The following is a 23,814-nucleotide window of genomic DNA, read 5'->3' on the forward strand; positions in this document are numbered from 1 at the left end:
CCTGCCCGCTTTGTGTGTTCCCCACCCGCAGGCGAGCCCTCCCCGGCCGAGCCCCTCCGGGCTCCCGTTTCCTCTCCGCTCTCGGAGCGCCTTGGCGCCGGGCTCCCCGCGGCGCCTAGCTCTGTCTCCTCTCCCCTGCGCAGCCCTCGTTCTCTCTGGCTGCTCGTCACCGCATCCTTTCTCTTCGTGCCTTTCTTCACCCACCTTTTCCCGTCGGCTTTGGTTTCTGCTCCTTCACCGCGGTCTCCGCTTCTTCCAGCTGTTCTCCTCTGTTTCTCTCCATGCTCTGTGCTGCGCTTTTTAGTTGGTTGTTCACGGAGCTTAGAGTTTATTTTTTATCTTTACCAGGCCCGTTGGCTTTTCTTTCTGGCTAGGAGCTATTCTGTCTTGGTGTCCGCTTTTTCCGTGGGCCTCTGCCACTCCCCAGAAGTTTTGGCCCTGCAGTCCCCTGGCCCCTTCTATTTTCTCTCTGTGCCGTGAATGTTTCGTTCCTTTTGTCTCTGTGCAAACTCTCCAGTTTCCTTTTATGCACTTATTTCTCAGTAATCTCCAAGCTTTTCATTCCTCTGTCTTCCACGAAGGCTTCTTCTTCCCAACTTTTTTTAGTTGCATGTCTGTTGTTGGTCTCTGCATGCCTTTGTGTCTGGATTAGATTCATGCCAAAAGACGAGTTGAGGTTTTTAAAGTTACAGAGATTTTTCTACACAGTTTTGGGAGAGGGAGGTGACTAACCACTGCAGCTTTAGATGGAGCACTCTTACAGTAACTCTGAGACAGATGCGCATAAAAGCAAGATGGAGGTGATTGCCTCCTAAACTTTTAAACTTAACTCTGAATACTGAGTTTTTTCAGGACTGAGAACTGCTATAGAGCAGTGGAGCCTGGAGACCCGTTCATGCTTAGTTGTACATATGTGAAGCTGAATTAGATTTCCCTGGACTAGCATTTGTTTTTCTAAGCTATTTTATTTTGCTATAGAGGAGTTAAGGATACTGTAACTTGTACTGTTACAATGATTCTTAGTGCATGACAGATGAACAGGGTTTTGTAATGACTAATCCTAAAAAAAAAAAAGTTCTCCTTAAGGTATTATTTCCTTGTGTGGAAGCTTCATGCATACTGTATCATTTTCTCAATGTAATTGCCTAGATGAGGAATGCACAACTCTTAGTTCAGTTTACAGTATCACTGCATATTCCTTTGTATATTTAAAAAGCAAGACATTGTACGTTATCCTCTGATAAGTACTCACCAGTCAATTTAAAAGATAACATATAATAATGAAGTTCTAATACTGGCAGTAATTTTAAACTACTAACTCCCTTTGTTCTTTTACTCTATGCTTTGTTTATTGCTTACATTTGGGGGGGTTATTCACAATTCATTCGTTATTCCAGATTTCAACACCATTTAAGCTTCATGTGCTCTAAAAGACTAGATTATTTCAATGTGTTTTTTTGTGAAATTATTTCAATTTGAAGGTTTTTTAGTTAGTATTTTAAATACTATATTATTTCTATAGTAGCATGTTTTTAACAATATTTTAAACTGATATTTAAGTTGAAAAAAGCAAAATTGCTAAATAAATGGAATTACCCTAAAGGAAATGTTAGAGGATTCTAACTGAACTTGTTTTGCTTCTTTTTTTTCCATTTTCCTATATACAGAGACCTAAAGGACAGGGAAATAAAGGTAAGTTGATTCCTTGTATTTCTGTATAAATCTCTTAATATTGCTATTTATGGAGGTTAATGTGTCTTCAGACAATCATGGGAAGAGAATGTAGCTATAGCATATCTTTTATTTCGGAGCAAGATGACAGGAAATTGTGTGCCAAAATGTTATTTCCCAGCGTTTTTACTATGTCACAGCAGTACATCAATTTAAAAGGTTTTATTTTGCAAATGAAGATTAATGTCAGAAGTTGGATGACAACATAGCTATTTCTTTTTAGCTGACTTTGTGATATGCTACTGTAATCTCTTTAACAGTACACCTTGGGCCTTTCTGTGCAGTGAATAGAATCAGTGTACTAGAATCATCAGGAAGAATCTTTTGAACAGCTTCCTTAGCTTGCAAGACAACAGCCACGTGACTATTTAGTTACTCATATCTGTGAGCAGAACACACCATCTTCCTTGTTCTCAGAAATTTTGTGGGCTTTTCTCCTCATTTTAGCATCAATATAGAATATTCTCTTGGTGTTTGTAGGCCTTTAGCTTTTCTACTTTTCCATGTTTCTGTCAGCATCTCGGTTTTAAATACTGTACTCGATGGGGTTTCTTCTCTCCCACAGAAACAAGGAACTAACTACTTGAGTATTCTCTGAAATTCTTGGCAAGTCTGTCGTAAACAGCATCTCAGATTATATCTTCTAATTTATTTCTGGTCTGGAATATATCTTCAATATAAAGACTAATATTCTGTTTGGAAATTCTTTTTGCATAACTGGTATGCTTGTGCTCATTTAATTCTTAGGGTCTCAGCAAGCTGAGCTATAGAATAACATGCACACAGCTGCCTTTGTCTGTTAATGTGCTTATTATTTCTTCATGCAGATGATAAACTTTTTTTTTTGAGCTCGTACTCTTTGCCTCCCGCTGTTTATTATCTGAACTAATCTAATTGGTCTCTGAGAACGGTCATTTAATGTTCTCCGCAGTGTACTTATTTTATTACTCTGTCTACGTGCAGATTATCTGCTGCTTATTACATATATCACTTAAGAGGTGGAACATCGTTCCTGAATCTTGTTGAATTTGGCCTGTTCATTTTAGTTTCTCTGCATTCAGAGAAAAATTAATTTGTGTTTACGCCTCAGACTTTCTCAGAGAAAGCTTGGTCATTCTTGAATACTTGTTCCCTTATATTCTACTACTTATACCTTTTTTTTTTTTTTTGCTAAACTGGAGCTTTTAACTCTTTGTGTTTGAAATATTTTTTGTTTATACCTTCAGTGTTGCTCTTGAAGAAAAGCCAGATTCTTTTAGCAAGTAGTTTGTGGCTTCGTGTTGTTTGAATTAAAATATCAATTTTAGTGTGGTTATTGAGATGCATCTATTAGAGAATCATACAAGTAGGTTTTGAACTATTCTCTGCATATATGAATTGGAGGGGGAGTATTAAGCATACGTTGCATCTTGTTTAATAGTAAAAATGCATGAGTCAGCTTTAACTTATTTATGTTAGCATATTTTTTGGTGCTGTAATCTGTAAATGCTGCAGAAAGAATCAAAACACATCTCTTAGTTTGTGACATAAGGAAGAGATTTTTGCATTTCTGAACTTGGATTTTTATGGAGTACATCCTTTTAAATAATGGTTACTTACTATGTATTGTCTTGGTGAGAATGTGACCTAAATTAAAACTATACTGAAACAAAACAATAATCTCCATTCTGTTAAATTATTTAGTATAATGTCTATTTAATGAAACTAAGTTATGATTTAGCATTAAAGGGCTAGGAGATGGAAGGCGGTAGCAGAGTGTAGCATGAGTAGTTGGCTTTGGGTTAGAGACTTTTTCAAGAGGATAAACTAGGTCGGTATCAGCAATTCTTACTGACCACTTACTAGCAGAGAGTAATTTTTTTCAGGTGTCATGATAGGTCCTAGTTTAAAGGAGCTTCAGGGGAAGATGTGATACTGAATGTGCTGGTTTTGGCTGGAGTAGGCTTAATTTTCTTCACAGTAGCTAGTATGAGGCTATGTTTTGGATTTGTGTTGAGAACAGTGTTGATAGCACAGGGATGTTTTAGTTACTGCTGATCTGTGCTTACACAGAGTCAAGGCCTTTTCTGCTTCTCATCCCCCCAGCGAGATTGGGAGTGCACGAGAGGTTGGGAGGGGGCACAGCTGGGACAGGTGACCCCAACTGACCAAAGGGATATCCCACACCATATGACGTCAGGCTCAGCATATAAAGCTGGGGGAAAAAGAAGAAAGTAGGGGGACATTTGGAGTGATGATGTTTGTCTTCCCAAGTAACTGTTATGCATGATGGAGCCCTGCTTTCCTGGAGATGGCTGAGCACCTGTCTGCTGATGGGAAGTGGTGAATTAATTCCTTGTTTTGCTTTTCTTGCATAGGTGCCTTTTGCTTATTAAATTGTCTTTATCGCAACCCATGAGTTTTCTCACCTTTACTCTTCCAATTTTCTCCCCCATCCCACTGTGAGGGGTGTGAGTAAGCGGCTGTCTGGGGCTTAGTTACAGGCTGGGGTTAAATCTCAACACTGAGTTAACAGGCTAATCTGAAGTTGGTTCTGTGTGTAAGTAATAATGGTAAAGAACACAGTAGAAAGGTTACTGTCCATGTCTGGTAGGGCACATGAGAGAATGTGAGTGTGCAGTATAAGGGGTGTATGCATGGAAATAGAGTATTTTTCATATTGAAACAAAAAGTACTAGGCTTGCAAATTATACTGGAAGGTAGCTGATTTGTGCTGTCTAGTAAAATGTTTTTGATGCTTTATTCTAGTTGGTTATAAATTGGTGTACTGTGCTGTTTTCCTTGACCAGAATTTGTGGGATTGAAGTTCTAGTGTGTAGAACACTACTATGTACCTGCTGTGTTGGATATTAATGTCGGTATTTCAGAGACTTGAACGAGTAAATTATCTGTCTTGGATGTTTTCTTATTCTAATTGGCAACTACTCTATAGTTGGCATAAAACATCAGTACTGACATCATTCAAATGATGTCTTACAGTGGGGGGGAAGAAATGGCATTCCTGAAACTCCTTTTCCCCTCCACACCTTTCATTTGTTTGTTGTGCCAGCATATCACATCTGTGATAGGAAAGTGCTGACTTGTGTTTATTTATATATATATAATTCTTGGATTTGTAGTAGGTGTAAATGTAAGCATTAGGTTTAAAACAAAAATGAAATGTTTGTGTTTCTTTTAGTATTTATTCTCCATGTTAATTAAGGTATAACAGTGGCTTCTAATGAAAATTTTATTCTTATGCCTTTGGCCATCATCTATGCATTTTGCAAGTGGTTATGCAAAGGACAGTAGCAGTTAAAAGAATATAAGCTTTAAGTTCCTTTATTTTATGAGTTGGTTCTTCCCAATATCTAAATACATTATATGTTTTCACGGTGTTTGCAGAAGTATATGGTATTTTCAGTGCGGGATTGATACAGATATTTTTAGTAACTGTAAATTAGTTTCAATTAGTATTCTTCACTGCCCTGTTCAGTTGGAACACTTAATGTGAGATTTTTGGGAATGAGGCATGCATCTTAATCTGTTTGCTCTTGTTAAATGTGTGTGGGGGCTACATTCTTCATTATTAACACATTATGTAAAGTTAGAATGAAAAGCCAAAGAAATGTACTTCCGGTGATGCTATTTCACTGGAAAATGTGTATATTTACTGGGGAAGATGTTGGTATACAACTATTTTGTGTCACTGACTTAAGATCTCAATACAGAATAAATAAGAAAGGAAATACATTTACGAGAATATTCTGTGTTAGTTGTAATGGCAGAACAAAAATAATTCTGTTTTAAGTGACCTTTAGATACCTCTGAAACAATAAACACAGCAGATGCATGTTTTATGAAGATTAGCTGTCAGTATGAGGAGATTAATTTTGATAGGATTCTAGTCTTGACATGCAGCTGTTTATTTCTTTATTTGTGGTTGCATGCTTTTAAGAAACTTGTACGCCTCCATCTATGTTTTTCATTATAACAGAATTGTATTTGAGAATTGTACTCAGAATACTATTTGCCTAAGTCGTAGCAGTGGACATGACAAGATTTTCAGGCTCATCCCGTGTGTGACTGGGCCAAATATAAAGAGGAATATAATGTTCTAAGTCATTAATATGTTACCATTGTCTGTAAATTCAGGATGATTAATGACCTGAAATTGTTTGGGGGGGTGGGGGTCAATTAACACCTAATGTTAATTTAAATTTGGTATTTAATGTAGAAATACTCTGTCGAGTTTTAAAATCCATTGTGCTCACCATTACTGGTCATACTTGGCTGTAGCTAGTGTATACAAATGCATTGAATATTGTAATAACTGAAGTGTCAGCAGTTCTGAGTTTTAAAACTCCAGGAAGATAGCAAAGACATGAGTTGCTTTCTTTCTTACCAAATACTTGGTTTGAAAAAAAATCTTCTGTTCTCTGTTAAATTATTAATTTTCATCTCTCTTTACTGCTGTCTGAAATTCTTAAGTTTTTCCAGAATTTTGGTTATTCCATGTAATTGTATCTATTCCTTTGTCATTTTTTTCAGATAGTTTCATTCCCTGAATGCAGTTTGGTTTAGAGGTTAGTCAAATGTGAAAAAAAAAATAAAATTGAAGTGACTTGGTCCAGGCACCATGTGGTTTGCCATGTGAACTTTGAGTGGCAAAAAAACCCTCCAATGAAACAGAAGAAACCAACTCTTAGACACTACCTTCAGCAAGTTGAAGGTTTAGTTACATGGTTTGTATATACTTTTCAGAAACTTTTGCTAAAAGAGGCAAACCACAGAGTGAGCTCCGAACTCAGTATCTCCAGCTGTCAGAAAATCTGTTTTGTTGTAACTTCTGCTGTTGCCCTTTCTTAGTGCACCTTGCTGATCACTGTAAAACTTGGTTGTGCGGTGTTTTTTTTTTTTTCACTGAACCTGTTTGATAAATAACAAAAAAAATGCATTCAGAAAAGCAGTAGTTTATTTTTGAGAAGAGGTCTTCATCTTCAAATTTTAAAATTACAAATTGGTGGTTTAAGTCCCTGTTCTGCTTTTCACCATGGGAAACAATGAAACTTAGTAGAAATTTGTGCAATTTGACTTTGTTTGAATAGTAGCCTGGGGGAGGGTGGAGAGACACTTCAAGTAATTTGAGCAGCTGGAAAATCCCAGGTAGGTGTAATGGCTTGGATGAAAGTAAAGGTAATAAGAGGCCAAGAAGAGCAGGTAGGAAGAGATTCCAGCGTATAGTGGCACATGTGTTGGGAAAGGATTGTAATCACCCTTGGGGACTTTAGCTCTTGTTTCTGTTTTGCTTTGTACCCTCTGAGCTTCAGAGATAGCACTAGTGCAGTACGGTATAATGTTTATGTAGGAAATACAGAATTAAACAGCTGAATTGTGGTGCCCTTCATGGTTGTCTTGGTGGTTAACTGACTTTCCTCCTGGCAGGGTAAAGCTGTATGTTGCAACTTTCCCTGAACCTACTGAATAGGTCTGATCTGGTTGCTCTGCACATTTGCGCTTGGTCTGGTACTTCTGGAAACGCTGGATTTACTGCATGTGCAAATAAGGTGTGCCTGTAATCTTTCCTCTGTCTGTGGACCTCAGGAAAGAATAGTCAGGAGTGGTCTGCTCTGGTTGCTGTATTTTCAGGCATCTCCTGAGATCTGATTGGGATTATCAATAGAATGAGCTGTTTTCTTTAAATTTAACAAAGTGGTTCTCAACAATATGTTCAGTCTCAACAAAGCGCAAGCACAAGTACTTCAATGTACAGGCAATTAAGAAGTGTTACCTAGATTAAAAGTGCAACATAGATCTTGGAGAGTATCCCTAATACAAATTTATTTTTAGTTTCAGTACAGAACGGTTCGATTCATCAAAAGGATGCAGTAAATGATGATGATTTTGAGCCATATCTAAGTAGTCAGACAAATCAGGTAAGTGAACATTGTTTACTATCTTGAAGTTAATTTTGGAGTTCAACTGACTTCCAGATTTAATTAATTTTTGGATGATATTTCTTAGCATTACTTGCCTGAAATATAGTTTTGTATTGTATCTTGTGTTATCATATGGTATCTTGAATAGCTAAAGTCTTTTTAATAATTCTGGAAAAGATTCTGTTAAAAAGCATGCTCTGATATCTCTTGCTCTTGTGCTCTGACTTCAGAAAGATACGGTTACGAGAAGCTTGAGGAAAAAACCAAACACAAACCCCAAAACAGAACCCCACACCTTAAATTTACAATTAAATCATTATCTGTTGAATGCAGTTCAAAACAACGGTTTCATTTGCTCTGTGAAAATAATTAACTGCTTGGACATGATTTCCTTTAAAGTTGGTAGAAGTAGGTCACAGTTCATAGCATAATAGATTGAAGTTTAGTACTACTACAGCTTGGTACAACTCTTCTACAAGGAAGTCAATGACTTGTTTTCAGAGCCGTGAATTGTCTCTGTAGTCAAAAGTTAATATTCATTAAGCTAAGTTTCTATGTTGTAGTGGTCCTGAGAGAGGGAGAAAGTGCAAATTATTAGAAGGCTTTGAGAATTTTGCTTGCCTTCCTATTTTTTTTCAAATAATACAGCATTAAGGAGGCATCGGCTGGAGGGTGATAATATGCAAGTTTTTTCTCCCCTAAACATCAGTCATATGGGGGTAGTTCTTCAAATGTGTTTGAGACATTATCTTTTCAAAAAGTAAATTTCCTGATTTCCCAGGAGCCTTGGGAGTAGAATTTGAATTTAACTAGCTAACTTTGTTCTTTTAGACCACAGATTGTATTTAGTGCCCATTCAGTAGCGTGGAAATGTTACAGTTCAATTGTTTTTCCTTGTGGAAAGAGTCATCCTTGCATCCTTTTAGCTATAATATTCTGGCAGGTGTCCACAATTAGAAGGGAGAAATTTGACCAGAAAAACTGAGAATACCAAAACTTTAAATCACAGTTGCAGGTATTTTTCTGTATTTAGGAAACTACAGTTCTTAGGACTTGTTTTTTAAAATAGCATATTATTTTCTTGATACTATTGACATGGAGGAATTTTAAGCCTAGCTCAGTAACTGAAAACAAAGATAATACTATAAAAAATGGGGCTTTTTAGTGCTTTGAAAAGGTCTCCTGAGGAACAAATGGCCATATCTAACAGATATCTTGTTCGTCTGTTACACTGGGAGGAATTGTGGAAGTTACAAATGCATTCATATCATCCTTAAAAATGTTTTGGACTATATTACAGGTTGTTGGTTTTTGTGGGTTTTTTCCCCTGAGCCTAATTATCTGTATTGCTGATTTTTGTTTTATTTTTTTGCAGAATAACAGCTATCCACCAATGTCAGACCCATATATGCCTAGTTATTATGCTCCATCCATTGGATTTCCATATTCTTTAGGTGAAGCAGCGTGGTCAACTGCAGGCGACCCTCCAATGCCATACTTGACAACTTATGGACAGATGAGTAATGGTGAACACCATTACATACCTGATGGTGTATTTAGTCAACCTGGGGCATTAGGAAATACCCCTCCATTTCTCGGGCAGCACGGATTTAATTTTTTTCCTGGGAATGCAGACTTCTCTACATGGGGGACAAGTGGATCTCAGGGACAATCAACACAAAGCTCTGCTTACAGCAGCAGCTATGGCTATCCACCTAGTTCTCTTGGGAGAGCCATAGCAGATGGACAGGCTGGATTTGGCAGTGATACTCTGAGCAAGGTGCCTGGGATTAGCAGCATTGAACAAGGCATGACTGGACTGAAAATTGGTGGAGATATGACGGCTGCTGTAACAAAAACTGTAGGTTCAGCTCTGAGCAGTACAGGTATGACAAGCATTGCAGCAAACAGCGTGCCCCCAGTTAGCAGTTCAGCACCTAAACCAACCTCATGGGCTGCCATTGCAAGGAAACCTGCTAAACCTCAGCCGAAACTCAAGCCTAAAGGTAATGTGGGCATTGGGGGACCTGCTGTACCACCACCACCTATAAAACACAACATGAATATTGGAACTTGGGATGACAAAGGGTCAGTGGTAAAAGCACCCCCAGCCCAACCAGTACTGCCTCCTCAGACTATAATCCAGCAGCCTCAGCCATTAATTCAACCACCACCACTGGTGCAAAGCCAACTGCCTCAACAGCAGCCTCAGCCACAGCAACCACAACAGCAACAAGGACCTCAGCAGCAGGCCCAGCCTCACCAGTTGCAGCAACAGCAGCTGCAAAACCGCTGGGTAGCTCCTCGTAATAGGGGTGTGGGCTTCAGCCAGAACAATGGAGCTGGTAGTGAGAACTTTGGTTTAGGTGTTGTATCTGTTAGCTCCTCACCTTCTGGTGTGGAAGTGCACCCAGTGCTGGAGAAACTAAAGGCCATAAACAACTACAATCCCAAAGACTTCGATTGGAATCTGAAGAATGGACGTGTGTTTATAATCAAAAGTTATTCAGAGGACGATATTCATCGCTCCATTAAGTACTCTATCTGGTGTAGTACTGAACATGGTAATAAGCGCTTGGATGCTGCTTACCGTTCCCTGAATGGAAAAGGCCCACTCTATTTACTCTTCAGTGTGAATGGCAGTGGACACTTTTGTGGAGTGGCTGAGATGAAGTCTGTTGTGGACTACAATGCATATGCTGGTGTCTGGTCTCAGGATAAGTGGAAGGGGAAGTTTGATGTCAAATGGATCTTTGTCAAAGACGTTCCCAATAACCAACTGCGGCATATTCGTTTGGAAAACAATGACAACAAACCAGTTACCAACTCGAGGGACACTCAAGAGGTACCCCTAGAAAAAGCCAAGCAAGTGCTTAAAATAATTGCTACTTTCAAGCATACCACCTCAATCTTTGATGACTTTGCACATTATGAGAAGCGTCAAGAGGAGGAGGAAGCCATGCGTAGGGTAAGAAATCATTGTCATTATAATACCTCTCCTGTTTTTTCCATTTTTTGAAGCCTTGTCTTTCATACAACTGGAATTTCCGTGTGCAAGTACTGAATCAGAAGGTGTTGCTTTTTACCCAGGGTGTCTGTACTTAATGTAACTGGCTCTTAATGAAAAGATTTAAGTTCTTGTAACTTGTTAATACAGGCATGTGTTTAACCACGATACTTACACAGGCCTGCGTAAGTAGACTTCTGACATATTTTACCTTTCAAAGTAAACAAAAACTGAATTGAATGTATTATCCATAACTGAAGTTTTCTAGTTTAGATTTTTACATTTTCTGGATGTCACAAGAAGAACCTGATATTACAGGAGAGGCTTTATTTAATAGCACATTTCATTTCAAGTTCTGCTTTAATGAAATGTTAACAGAATGATTACTGTGAAAAGCAGGTTTTCCCCTTGATTCAATTTGTCTTTTGTACAATTATGAAACACAGAAGTGATATACTGATGACTTGTACAGTGTCGGAATAATTTTTTTGGACATTTATGATAGCACATTTCCTGAAAAAAAAAAAAGTAATGTGTAGTTGATTTCTGTGAAGAAAAGTATACCTGTGATAAATCAGTAGAGAAACCTTTAGTTTTAGAGGAATTTCAGAAAACCAGACAAGGGAAAAGGCACCTGTTTTATAGTACTTGTCTACTTTGTCTTCTGTGTACTGTCCTTACTAACAACACTTATGTTCACCATTGGCCATAATATTTACTTTTGCTATATTTATTTTCTTTCCAGGCTTGCTAGTAATTGCAAATACATGATTTGTCTCATGGCTAGAAACATTCCAGGAACCATTGTACCAGTTAGATGATGTGCAAGTATTCAGAAATGGGAGTTTCCATCAGTGCAGGTGGTGGTAGTGCTTTCTATTCATCCTCTCACACCACCTACTGAATAAAAAACCCCAGAAGTCTAGGGTTTATGCTAATTAGGGGCTTTGTGGGATGTGAAGTCCCGAATTTGTTCACTTCTTTTGAAGCTGCCACAATTCTGACTGCTTAAGAATTTCACCTGCTCACAGCCTCCTTCTCTTAGGTTTCTAGCACTGCAGTGGTTCCACCTCTCTTGTACATTCTTAATCGTTCAACACACATGTTATATCTCCTATAGACCAGTGCATACTCAAAATCACTTTTGTAGTTTTATTGCACAGCTGTGCAATATGTTGTCACATTGGAATTTTTTCACTGTTTGGAGGCAAGATGAATATCCCAGTTGGGTGTGTAATGGATTTTAATTTTTTTTTTCTAAAAAGAAAACGGAATATGCCCTAAATCAGTATTGTTACTTCCATGATGTCTTGATGATGGGAGGACAGGCCACTCTCTTAACTAATATTCAATGTAAAACTTTGACTTTTCCAGGCTTTAATACAACTTCATTGTGATTTTGTTAATGTTTCAGAAGGACTAAGATTATCATGTTTCTCTAATCTTCATGCTTTAGTATTTTCTTAATTTTTGATGTTTTAGGACACTCCACAAATACCTGTTTTTCTTCAAAAGTATCTACTTTTGTGAAAAAAGTTACCAAAGGAGTTGTAATTCAGAGATGCCCTAGCATCTCAGGAAGATAGTGTGTTTTATTTTATTTGGGGTTTTGTTCCCTTGGTAACAGATGAGAGCCATGAAATATAATTAAGAGGGGGAACATAGGTTATTGGTAGTGTTTCTCTGTATGCTAAACTTAAAATTCAAGGTACTAAATTAAGCATTTAGTAGGTCTCTAACTAGATGGCTGATAATGTATATTTATGTAATAAAGTAACACTGCTTTTTCCTTTAATATCTTCAGGGAAACATACAGTATCTGTATGACTCAAGTACTAAATTCTGCATTTCTAAGTTACCTTTCACAATATTGAGAGAAGATGCTTGTCAACCTACTTGTGTAGTAGTTGTTGATTATTTTGCAGCATTGCACAAATTGGTTTTATGACAAATTATAAAAAATTACTTTAGAGCTGCAGATCTAGTTGTGAGGTTTTCTCTTTGTAGATCATTTTAAGATATGCCTTAAGCAAATGAATATGTAGTTAAATGTAGGAAGTCCAAATTAAATTAATGACAGCTACTGAGAGATCATCCTTATCATTCTTTTATGATTGTTGATTTTAAACCTCTAGATTTCTTTTACCACACAGTATACAAACAGTCTGTCTTTAAATTGTAAACATAGAATTGTTAACTCTATGATTCAAGAGTAGTTTGGAAATGCAACGATTAGTATTGTAAGCTCTGGTTTATGGTTAATTGAGTAATCCTTTATTACCTAGTGCCAGCTAGGTCTTTATGAAGCTGTATTTAAATTCATGTGCTTTCTACTGCCAGTGGAACTGTGTAAATTAAGTTCATGCCCATTTTCTGTGGCAGTCACTTTGTTTCCAGTGTTTTGGTCATAAAAAATGTGCTTACTGCTGTTAATAAAATATTAAATACATCAAGCAGCAGTAGTCACTTACACGTTCCTTAAAGTTCAGTTAATGTTTTGTTGTTGCATAGGTGGTAACAGCCAGTGATCTAAACATAGTAAACAGCGTACGATTTATGGATTTAATTTACTTTATAACTGTTCATCATTCCAACTAACTTAGTTTAAAATAATTGGTTGTAAAAGTTTAATCTTAACAACTCAGGGGGATCAATAATTAATTTCCAATATGACCTAGATGTATGTTTTATTAAAATATGGCAGTATACTTATAAAAGTACAATGAATAGTCTGTGATTAACGTGATACTTCAATATCTTTGCCATTTGATAAAGGTTACTTGCAAATGAATATGAATAGTCGATTTAAGCATAAATACTAGAACTCCAGTGTCTACTGCTGTTCGATGTGACTCTGGTGTGGGTAAGGTATCTGCAACTGGAGTTGGGAACAAATTTGTGCAGTAATCATTCACACTTTTCTTACGGCTCAGATTCCAGTGTCCTATTCTCAACGTACAAGTGCTGTGAAATTTCACCAAAGGAGCAGAGAAATCTGTGATGTTTTTCATGAGTTCTGTCAGTAGTATATTTAAATAATCTGAAATTGCATTAGTCCTTAGTTTGAACTACTGTTTTGTGGTGTAAATGTGCATGTTTGTGTGCAGATTATTTAAAAATGTGTTTGTCTTTCAACAGAAAACAGTAGCCATAAGATGTAAAAAAATGGAACAGAAGTCTTAAAATATGTCATTTAAGAGCATGTAATAATGATAGGAAAACAAAGTACTCAAAAGAAAAAGAAAATCTGTATTAGTAGTTATGTGCCTGATCAGTATATACATGAATCAAAATGAAATATGGTTCTGTTTAAAAATGCTGCTGTTAGAAGATTACAGCTTCTCCACTCTCAGGCAGTGGTTTGCTAATCTACAATTACCTGTTGTCCTAGGACTTGTTTGGTGCTTTTTTAGTGCAGAATTCTACTTTTGTAGCCTATAATGGAAAAAAAAAAATCATTGTTCTACATAACTGTAGAATGCTTTAGATGGTTTTCTTAGTGAGGTTGTTCAGAAAAATAATTAATTTGTATCTGTGAGAGAAGATACAGGAATTTAGTATATATTTGTGTTTGTGTAATTTGCATTTGGAATTTTTACTTTTCAGGAAGCCTTTAAATGGCAGGTAAATTAAGCATTTAAAATGTTAGTTTTCTCCTGTTTTACTGCATGTCTTGTAGTAGGAATGATGACACAGCTAAAGCTTTCTGGCTGTCGAAAGGAGTAATTTCTCTACCCTCATTCTGTTACTAATGTAACTTCTGTTTCTCTAATAATTGTGTCATAATCAGGCTGCAGTGTTAAGCAGTGCTCCTTTCCGCTCCAGGACATTGCTGACTTTATGCTTCATTTGATATTTCTTAAAAATATCTTAGAGACAGAGGGTAGTGAGAAAACATCCATTAAGAGTGAGCTGTAGACACGTCTTCCTTCCCTTTACCTCCCAACCATCAACTAATAAGTTATAGTGTCGAAGTCAGATATAGAAACATCCGCAGTCCTTGTACAAGTCAAGGAAAACAGTTGATCAACGTTTTCAATGTAGTTAAATGATAGTTGTACCAGACAACTTTTTGAAGTTTGTTTATTTACATCTTAAGGATGTCCAAAACAGTAAATGAAATGGGTTATGTAGTATCTTCTTAGAAATTTGTGTATTTCTTGTATGCTTTTGATGATGTTTTAGTGGCTATTATTTTGCAATTTCCTTGAAGTTGATGTTTATCTGCAGTTTCATCTTCATAAATGAAAGTGATATTCCACATCTCACATCTGTTTTAAGAAAAACCAATATGGTCAGAAAGTAGAAACAGAAAATATGGGTTTGCTCCCTTGATAATCATGAGATGAATATGTACCCCAGTCTTGGGAGAAGAGAATTATTTGGAGCTAGAATAATTTTCGACATACTGATCCCAAATTTTCATCCCATGATAGTGTGCTTATTTACCATGTCTTCATTTGCTTTTGCATCTTCAGTCTTTTGGAAACACTTAAAAATGACTTGCAAGTTCTCTTGTTACAGACACATGCAGTCAGTTGTTTCCCTTCAGAGGGAGGGTTTAGAATTTATTACAGGATGGGGATAGTATGGAGAGATCTGGATGTTAAAACACTCTATCATATAGAGTGACTATGTAAGAGTAAGAGTGAGTAGTGGTGTGGCCTGCCTTTCTCTAGTAAGGGAAAAGACGATGCAATAGGAAAAATACAGTACTGTACTGTTGAAGGAAAGAGGTGTAATGTAATTAAACTCACAGGTGATCTTAGTTCATCTCAACACTTGCATGGATCTTGTTGCTTTTTTCTTTTGGTTTTTGAAATTTCTACCTGCAACATCAAGCCCATGGAGACAGAACTTTCTAAGAGTGGATTTAAATTCTCTGATTCAGGGACTTGAAAGAGCCAATTTCTCCTGTAAAATAGGGACCCCTGTTGGAAAAGCTAGGAATATCAACCAGATGGTTTACCTTAATGCTCCAGAGACCAGTCATAGTCAAAGAATCTAATTCTTTAATGTTCTTAAATGTGAAGGTAGCAGCCTGAGACAAGACTTCGAACTTGAGCTGAGCTGGATATGTGACAGATCTACCTTTTCTTAATGCCGTGTCTTTTAAGTTGTGGTTTTTAAAGCAAAGGAGTAATTCTAAATCTCTTATTTTGGAGCAAAAGCAGAATCTTAAGTATACATGTATAATCGTTAAAATTCATGTGGCAGCCTTCTGCTTGCTTTTACATCTCCTCAGATTACACAACTTTAAGAACAAATTGAGTAGAACACTGGTGCTTTTCCTGCAGTTTGTAGGGAAGAAATATGCCTGCATGTTGCAAGGAAGTCACGACCTGTGTGACTCTCCACACAGTACTTCATCCTTGCTCCATTGTTTCATACCACAGGTGGGCTAGGTAGCAGACACTGGAGTGAAAATTGCTGGCAGTGCTTTGCTGGAAAAAGGTGGCACTTTCAAACCATATAGATCTTGCCTGTCTAATAAAGCTGTTTCTGTAGATTCAGTTGATCTAGGATTGTTTAAATTTTGAATCAAAATTGATTTGCTTTAACCTTCAGATTAATCTACTTGAAATGATATATTACAAGAATTCGTATCAGATAAGCTGTTTGATCCCAGTGCTTTGTAAGCACCTTTTCAGAGGTCTGGTAGAGTACTTAATTTTAATTGTTTATCTATATTATTGTTTTGCTTCTGTACCTAGGGATTATAGTCAGTTGTGAAAAAATAAATGTAAACTTGCATGTTCATTGCACTTTCATATACAGTGTCATGAGAAACCAAGATAAAATAAGTTCATGTTTCCTCATGGCAGACTGGAATTTGAGTTAGACATGCAAATAGTGTTGAGGCTTAAAGAAAATTTATCTGCAAAATTATTCCCCAGTGTATTTTGTTGGCCCTGCCTTGGATGTCATTTCCCTTCCAAGACTACTATAGATTCCTTAGCAGAGCAGTTAAATAAGATCTTGTTGCCCATGGGCATCTGAGAAAAATTGAGGTGTCAGAGTCATCTTTCTGCTCCTTTTGCTGGGACAGTGAACATCACTGAATGCAATTTCTATAGATGTAGTTAAAGCTATCTGTTGTCAGTCTTCAAAAGCTGATGTTGTACTGTGAGCATTGTTTCCAAACAATAATGAGGATCTAGAAGCTAGATTTTTTTTTTAACTTTTTAATGAACTTGCTGAAATAGCTGTCTTGTAGCTAATTAAAATCTGATATTTCAATGTGTAACAATGTACAGCACTGAAAGGAAGCACGCACTACTTGTAGTTAGAATTGGCCAATCTATCACTGAAAGTATCCACCTGGGGAATAAAGACTGGAAGGACTTTTCTGCCTTAGGGAGTTCAAGCTTGGTTTCTGCAGAGCCATTCCTTGTGTGTTATCATATGGTTTAAAGTAGTTAGGTTTCTTTTCCCACCTCTGCCTTCTGAATGTTTGTACCCTATTATTTTGTGTGCTGTGGAATGTCAGATGTGGATTAAGTTCTTATTGCCTTTATTGTTACCATAATACAATAATATGGTTTGTTCCAGTAACAGCTCATGTATCTCTTCAAATTTAAATTTATTTACCACTTTACTGTAATTTGCTCAAATTTTTACTATTGCTGTGTTTCAGAGATGGAAATAAGTAAAATGCCATCAAAACTAATAGGAAGAATAAATAAATTAGAGGTCTAGTAGCTTTTCAGTCTTTCTTAATATTTATATGCTTGAAAGCCTCATTTACTGTGTGGATTTCAAACAATATGCAGCAGCAGTGTTTCAGATGAGTATTAATTCATAAGGCTTACCAGGAGAAGGAGCTGATCTAAAGTTGTAAAACCTTGTTTGACTTCCTATGCTGACTTTGATTTTTAATTTGTACCTTGTAGTTTTCATGTTGGGATAAGGAATAGAAGAAAATGAGTGTTTAGGGAGGGTATGGTATATCTGCAGGAAAGATTTCAAGGCTGATATGAGACTTATAGAGATCCTTCCCTCCCATCTTGCCAGAAGTCCCAGAACTGTTTCTCAGAAAATATATTTATAAATATTTTTATCTGATTTTGAAGTAACCTCGTGTCTTCAGGAGATTCACCCTCTCTACTTTGGAAATCAAGGGTGAGAAGTTAAAAAGAACCTTTATTTTATACCAGTCTAGAGTTTCGGTAATGTACTTCATGTTAACAGCCAATGTCATAAATGGAGTAAATTATTGTTAGCATTTTTCCGTTTTCTCCGTAATCTGTTTTTCATCACGGTTCTCAAGCTCTAAGGTCAGTGTTTATGCTGTCATAGCTGTAATGGTACACTGGGGTGCAATAACCCGCAGATTATGGTTGATGCCATTAGTAAATGAGATTTCATGAACTTTGCTATGTGGTTTCTTCTCACCACCTCTACAGCTGTCTGTTCTGCCTCTGCCAGGTGTTTCTGCCCACACAGCAGAGCTGGCAGAGATGTGTGCCTGCACTGCACTTCATAGAATGCAGTCTGATATGTTAGCTTACATTGCAGATAAGCAGGGCTTTTAAGTCCAAGATTAAATTGCAGTTTGCAGTGAAGCAACTAAGATGTGCTAACACCTTCTCTACCGAAGCTGCTGTGAAAATACTACCTCTTGGGAGAGGGGCAAAGCAGACAGCTCAGGCATGAACTTTTTAAACATTGCAGTAAGATGCCAGTTTTAGCAAAACACTAAGTGTTTTTTTGCAAGTATGCTTGGTTGTGCTGGAGGAGGGATGGGGATGGGATGGGACACAGGACTCTGCAATTTGCCTGTGCAAGTTTGCAATCCTAGATAGCTTTCAAAATGGACACCTTGAAATGCTTGCACTTGAGACTGCAAAGCAAAAGTCCTTCTTTCAGGTCTACTCTTCCCTCACCTTGAGCTTCAGTGTGTGGGATCTTGGAAAAAAAATTACAGCAAAGGACTGTGGTAGATGGTGGTTATTGTTGTTAGGCTACTATTTACATTTTTGCTACTTAAAATGAGGCTTTTTTATTTACCTCCTTTTTGACATAAAATTCCAGAAGTCAGTGTTGTGTGCACATCAGCAGTTTCTTACATATCTGTTCAAGAAACATTTTTGTTGCTTTGAATTTTGAAATTTTGTGAGCATAGAGATTTCATTAAATCTGAGGATAAATTACATTGCAGTTACTTTCCAACAGAGGATCATTTGATTAATGCTCTGAATTCAGAAATTTGGAAGTCAGCCTTGCAGTTCAGACCAAGTTAATTCCATAGTTTTGTTTGAACTAGATCAATGCATGTTTCCGAGGGCCAAGCATTTTTAGGTTCACCTTCACTTGGTTTTCTCAGGTTATGTAGAAAGATATTTCCGTGTGTGAAATCTCCTCACCCTCACTGCAGCTGGCAGGTACCTTTAACAAGCCCATACATTCCCACATTGTTCTCATTCAAATGGGACTTAATTTCCACATCCTGGTCATAAATGCCCCCTAAAGCCGGGTAACCTCAGAGTTCTGAAGTGAATTTGGCCTTTGCGTGACAGGAAAGTTAAATTGACTGGGGAAACTTTTTATACGAGAGCATTGCAAGAGATGTGGCAAAGATTTTGCTTATCTGAATGTAAGAAATGGAAAAAGATGCTTGGTGAAAGCAAAAAAATGTAGTGTAATCCAGTCAGTTATGCTGGAAGTTTCCTCTGCTCTCATGCTGGGGATAAAGTTTTCTGCTAGTTTTTCTATAATCACTATTTATACAAAATCAACCAAACAAAAGTCACCCAGAAAAACAGAAGAGGAATACTTTTTGAGAATGGAAAAGGCAGTGTGATCTGACTTAGTGCTGGGGGTGTTCAGTTTGCTTTTGATTGTAATACGTCTTGAATAAATCAGGTTTTCTCTGTTTTGCTGTACAGGGTGCCAAATGTCACCGATACCAACATCTGCAGAACATTCTGTTCACTTGCATTGAAAAATGTCAAGCTCGTATGTCTGCTTTAATTACTTAAATATAAATGTAGTAATATGTAACTGAAACTACAGGAAAAGTGTTCTTGGTGGTGTTTTGAGGCGCTTTTCCTCTGTAGAATTCAAAATGGACTTAAAATTTGTAGCATTTCCTTTGTTCATCCACTGGAAGCAGATAGCCATGATATTATTCCTGTTCTACTTTGAATTTTTATGCACTTAAATGCATTTTGAGTTGGAGCTACACAAAGCACAAGGTTGGTCTGTTCACTATGCAACACTTTACAATGCAGAGGGTTTTTATACAGTTTGACTCTGATTACGTATGTAATACTTCCAAATGGGCATGAACCAATGACTTTATTTGTATTTAGGTAGTATTTAAAATGTTAAAATAATGGTATTTCATTATTTAACATCACAATTTCATAGGCTCCTCCTTAATATTGCAGTAGTGTTTTTCAGCACTTTGTGCAGTTCTTTAAGTTGAAGTCTGCTAGTAGTAGAGGAATAATTTGAGATGTGCATGAGAAGGCTATTTTTACATGCCTTACATGCATAGTGAGGCATGAGGCCAGCGGTCATCTGGTTTCAGCTTAGATGTGCACTGTTAGCATATCAGTTTGTGTTAATGGTTGATACTATCAGTCTCACTTTTAAAAACACTGTCTTACTATGAAAATATTAGTTATGAACTAGGAAAAAATTATTTCTAGCAGAATAGTGAAAGTATTGCTCTTGCTTTAAATATACTGAAGTTCTGCCCTAGATAATGTCCAGTCTTAGCTATATAGCTGCTGGGACCGTGAGCTGGTGGTTATGACCAAGAACTCTGCAAGCTTTACTTTTTTGGTGTTCATCTTGAAGCAACTCAGAGCTCTGTCTTGGAGAGGACTAGGTCATCAGATGTACTCTAATAACCTCTTCTTTCATTATAGTGTCTTTTTGGGAGAATATATTTGGGTTCGTATGCCAATTTCCACTTCTTGTAAATAGTTTCTAGCATAATAAAGCATCAGTGTGGTATCAGATAGAGTGCTTTTGAAATCATTGTTCAGATGCCTCCTGGTTTATTTTGGTTTTCCCTGCTATGTTTATGTTCCATTTATAACATGCTGTGTAATGCAATAATAATAAAAATACTGGAAATGAGTTTCTTGTTCTCTTTTTTAAATGAGGAAGGGAATCTACCTCTCTTCCATTAAGGTATTTTAAAAGTGTTTATATAAATATGCTCAGTTTTGTGTATTAAGAAACGAAGTGGTATTTGAAGATAAACTCTTAGTTTCTTAGAGTCAAACTACAAAACTGTAAAACTTTTTACAGTCTAGAAGATAATGAAGGCCATGAAATATAGTTTACTGATCCGTTCTCATTTTTTTCCTAAATGTAGTCTTAATGTTGAAGTGTATGTTTATCTTTACAAAGTAAAGAAAATGGAGGATAATGATGAAACACTGAAAGTGTTACTTACTGTTAGACTTGTAATACAGAGGAAGAATTTGTTAGTCCCTGATTAGAGATACTGTGCAATTAATATTTTGGCCCTCAACCATATGAAGTTATTTGTCATTGTTTGTATTACAGAGATGACATTACACTCTTTGTTCCTTTACACCGAATACATCATCTCACAATGATGTGAGGGCTTTGTAGTGAATATTTGCTTGACTGCAACTCAGACTTGCATTCAAGTGGGGTTTTATCCCAGCCATTCCTACTTCACTAGTTTTGCATTTTGTTATTAAAAGTAATTTCTAAATAAAGTATGGATGTCTTTTTTCCTTTAATTACTTTTCTTGCCATTTGAGCAGTGTGTTTCTATGGAGGAGGAGGTAGTGGGCCAGTTTGTTCCTTTTAGCTTTTGATCACTTTAGCACATTGAAACACTTCACTGTAGGGGACTTTGAAAGAGATACCTGTGAGTATAATCTTTACATTTTCAGGGATATAATGGATAGAGAGCAGAATATTTAAATATTCATGCAGAGCATTTTAGACAAGTTAAGCAAAAGATTTAGCGTACCTCTTGCCCTGTTCGTAGTTCCCTTGGTCTCATTACTCGGTTCACTTTGTGTGATATATTTTATCATAAGTGATTTAAAAGTAATAAAATGTTTTCTTTTTGGTAGCTGTTTTTTGGAATGTATTTGCCTTTTGGTTTGTCATATACTTCTGTGTTTCTTTTTAAGAAGTTGACTTGAACTACATATTTCATGTTTCTGAAAAAAAGCCAAGCTTTTTCCTTGAAAGCTTGTTGCCTGATTTAGAGAAATTGTGAGCAATGCAACTGCTTTAATGAGAGAAAAACAGATAATGTTAAACTGTGTGTGTATTAACATGATTTTCCTTTTTGTTTTTGTTTTTTTTTCAGGAGAGAAATAGAAACAAACAATAACTATATGGAGATGTCCTGCTAGAATTACAACACTAATGATGTAGACTCTGGAAATGCCTAATATGTCTAAGAAGACGTTATTAAAGCTTTTTTCTGCTTAAGGTGACATCTTTGAACACTTTAACACAAAATTGACTCTTCTTGTAATGGTTCTCATCAGTGCATCTGCCCTTATACTCTCTCACCAAACACACTTGAGAACTGTACCTTCGTCAAGCACTTTCTGTCCTGAAGCTTTTACCAGTATCTGCTGTCTTTTGTATTTATGCATCCTAGCTAAGGCACAGGAGACCGAACGAATGCAAGGATTCATTAACTCTTTGAATTTGTTAAATACTAACATTTAACCATTAGAAGTGGTTCAATGATGTGAGATTCACATTGCTTCAACTTAATTTTTTCTTTGTTGTAGTTTTTTTAATTGTCAGTTTTTAGCTATTCAACAGATTAAAAGCAAATCATGCCATATTTAGTCCTGGAGTAAAACTCAAGTCTAAATGTTCATGTGAAAATTATTGTAGTAATCTTTTAATATGGCAAAGCAACTTTAAGCTGCAGTTTAGCCAAATGAAAAGTAACATAAAATTATATTAGAATGACATTTCCCTTGTTTCAAACTGTTTGGTGTAAGAGAATATTAATATGCAGCTTGGTGGACACCACCAGTTAATGCACATTTCTTTATTTTTTTTCTGTAACATGTATACTGAAAAAAGTGCATTTGTCTGAGGAACTGTTTGTTTGCTACCACTCAATGAATCTCAGTTTTGAGTAAATGTACCTCAGTCTAAATCAGACTTTTTATGACCTTTATAACTACATTTAAAATAATCTTTAATTCCTATTTCTGGGTGTTTGCAAGCCTGACAGATTGCTATCATGAAAGTGAAAATTTACTCCTCTAGGTGATTCACTAGCTAAATAAACATAATTCTTGTTTAGCAAGCATATACTCTGTTTCTCAGATTTTTTTGTTTCATTGTCCCAACATCCAGGTGTTTTTCCCCTATTCAAAAAATATTTTGAAAAAAAGACTTTGATCCATGAAGATGACATATTCATAACTACGTTAATGGGATTTTTGTTAAAAACATGCTACAAGAATTTTAGAATACATATTAAACTGGGTAATTCTATACTAGTTTTTAACTTCTAAAAATTATGTCTTTTGTTTCAGTTTATATAGCAACACATTCTATCTGCTGGAAGAGAATATTAAAAAAAATGTTAAGCGGGTGTGTTGACTGTACAAAATACTGAACAGCCTGTACCAAACTCCAGGGATAGCTTTCTCTTTTTAGAACAGCAATGTAGAAGTCAGATATGTTATAGCTTAAAATAGCAATACCACATATTATTTGAATGTGTTTCATGTCTTAGTGTCCAACACAGATGTTTATATATTGTGTTTCGAGTCCTTCATTTACAGATTCTGGCAATCAAAGTTCTGGAGCTTAAGTGGCAAAGGTTTGTTTTGAATACAGACTATTTTGCTATATTTTAATTTATCTTCTTAAGCCCCTTGCAGTCTTCTAACCTTGCAAACACGAAGTTCCGTACACACACATCTTTCATATTATTTAAGATACTGTTGGAGACCGTGGAGTAGCAGATAGGAATATTCATTTTTACTGCCAGTTTTCTGGAAGCTCAGAAGGGAAGCCACTCCCATATTTTGGAGAAAAGAAGCAATCTCACTTAAATGCGTATGTGTAACAAATAGCAAGTGGGGTAACGGAGGGATAAGCAAAGTGCATATTGTAAGAGAAGACTAGGAGATAAAGGTTTCGAGCCCAAACCCTGTGAAATTTGGCTTGAAC

The 23,814-nt window shown here is 36.5% G+C and overlaps 2 protein-coding genes across 2 annotated transcripts in view; one reads left to right on the forward strand and one right to left on the reverse strand.

Moving 5' to 3' along the window:
• The window catches only part of TTPA (alpha tocopherol transfer protein), a 45,728-nt gene extending 45,445 nt beyond the window's left edge, over positions 1 to 283 (reverse strand). Inside the window, exon 1 of the mRNA XM_026841468.1 lies at positions 205 to 283. Within this exon, the coding sequence (XP_026697269.1) occupies positions 205 to 283 (79 nt within the window). The remainder of the gene's footprint in view (positions 1 to 204) is intronic.
• Positions 284 to 1,581: 1,298 nt separating this feature from the next.
• YTHDF3 (YTH N6-methyladenosine RNA binding protein 3) lies at positions 1,582 to 22,944 on the forward strand. Its single transcript, XM_026842186.1, has 4 exons — positions 1,582 to 1,692; positions 7,561 to 7,646; positions 9,025 to 10,617; positions 21,971 to 22,944. Exons 3-4 carry the CDS (start codon positions 9,043 to 9,045, stop codon positions 21,992 to 21,994), a joined length of 1,599 nt encoding a protein of 532 aa, XP_026697987.1. The 5' UTR covers positions 1,582 to 1,692; positions 7,561 to 7,646; positions 9,025 to 9,042; the 3' UTR covers positions 21,995 to 22,944.
• The last annotated feature ends 870 nt before the right edge of the window (positions 22,945 to 23,814 follow it).

Source organism: Athene cunicularia (genome assembly GCF_003259725.1).
Source record: "Athene cunicularia isolate RWA chromosome 2 unlocalized genomic scaffold, athCun1 chr2_part1, whole genome shotgun sequence".
In the NCBI taxonomy this organism is placed as follows: domain Eukaryota; kingdom Metazoa; phylum Chordata; class Aves; order Strigiformes; family Strigidae; genus Athene; species Athene cunicularia.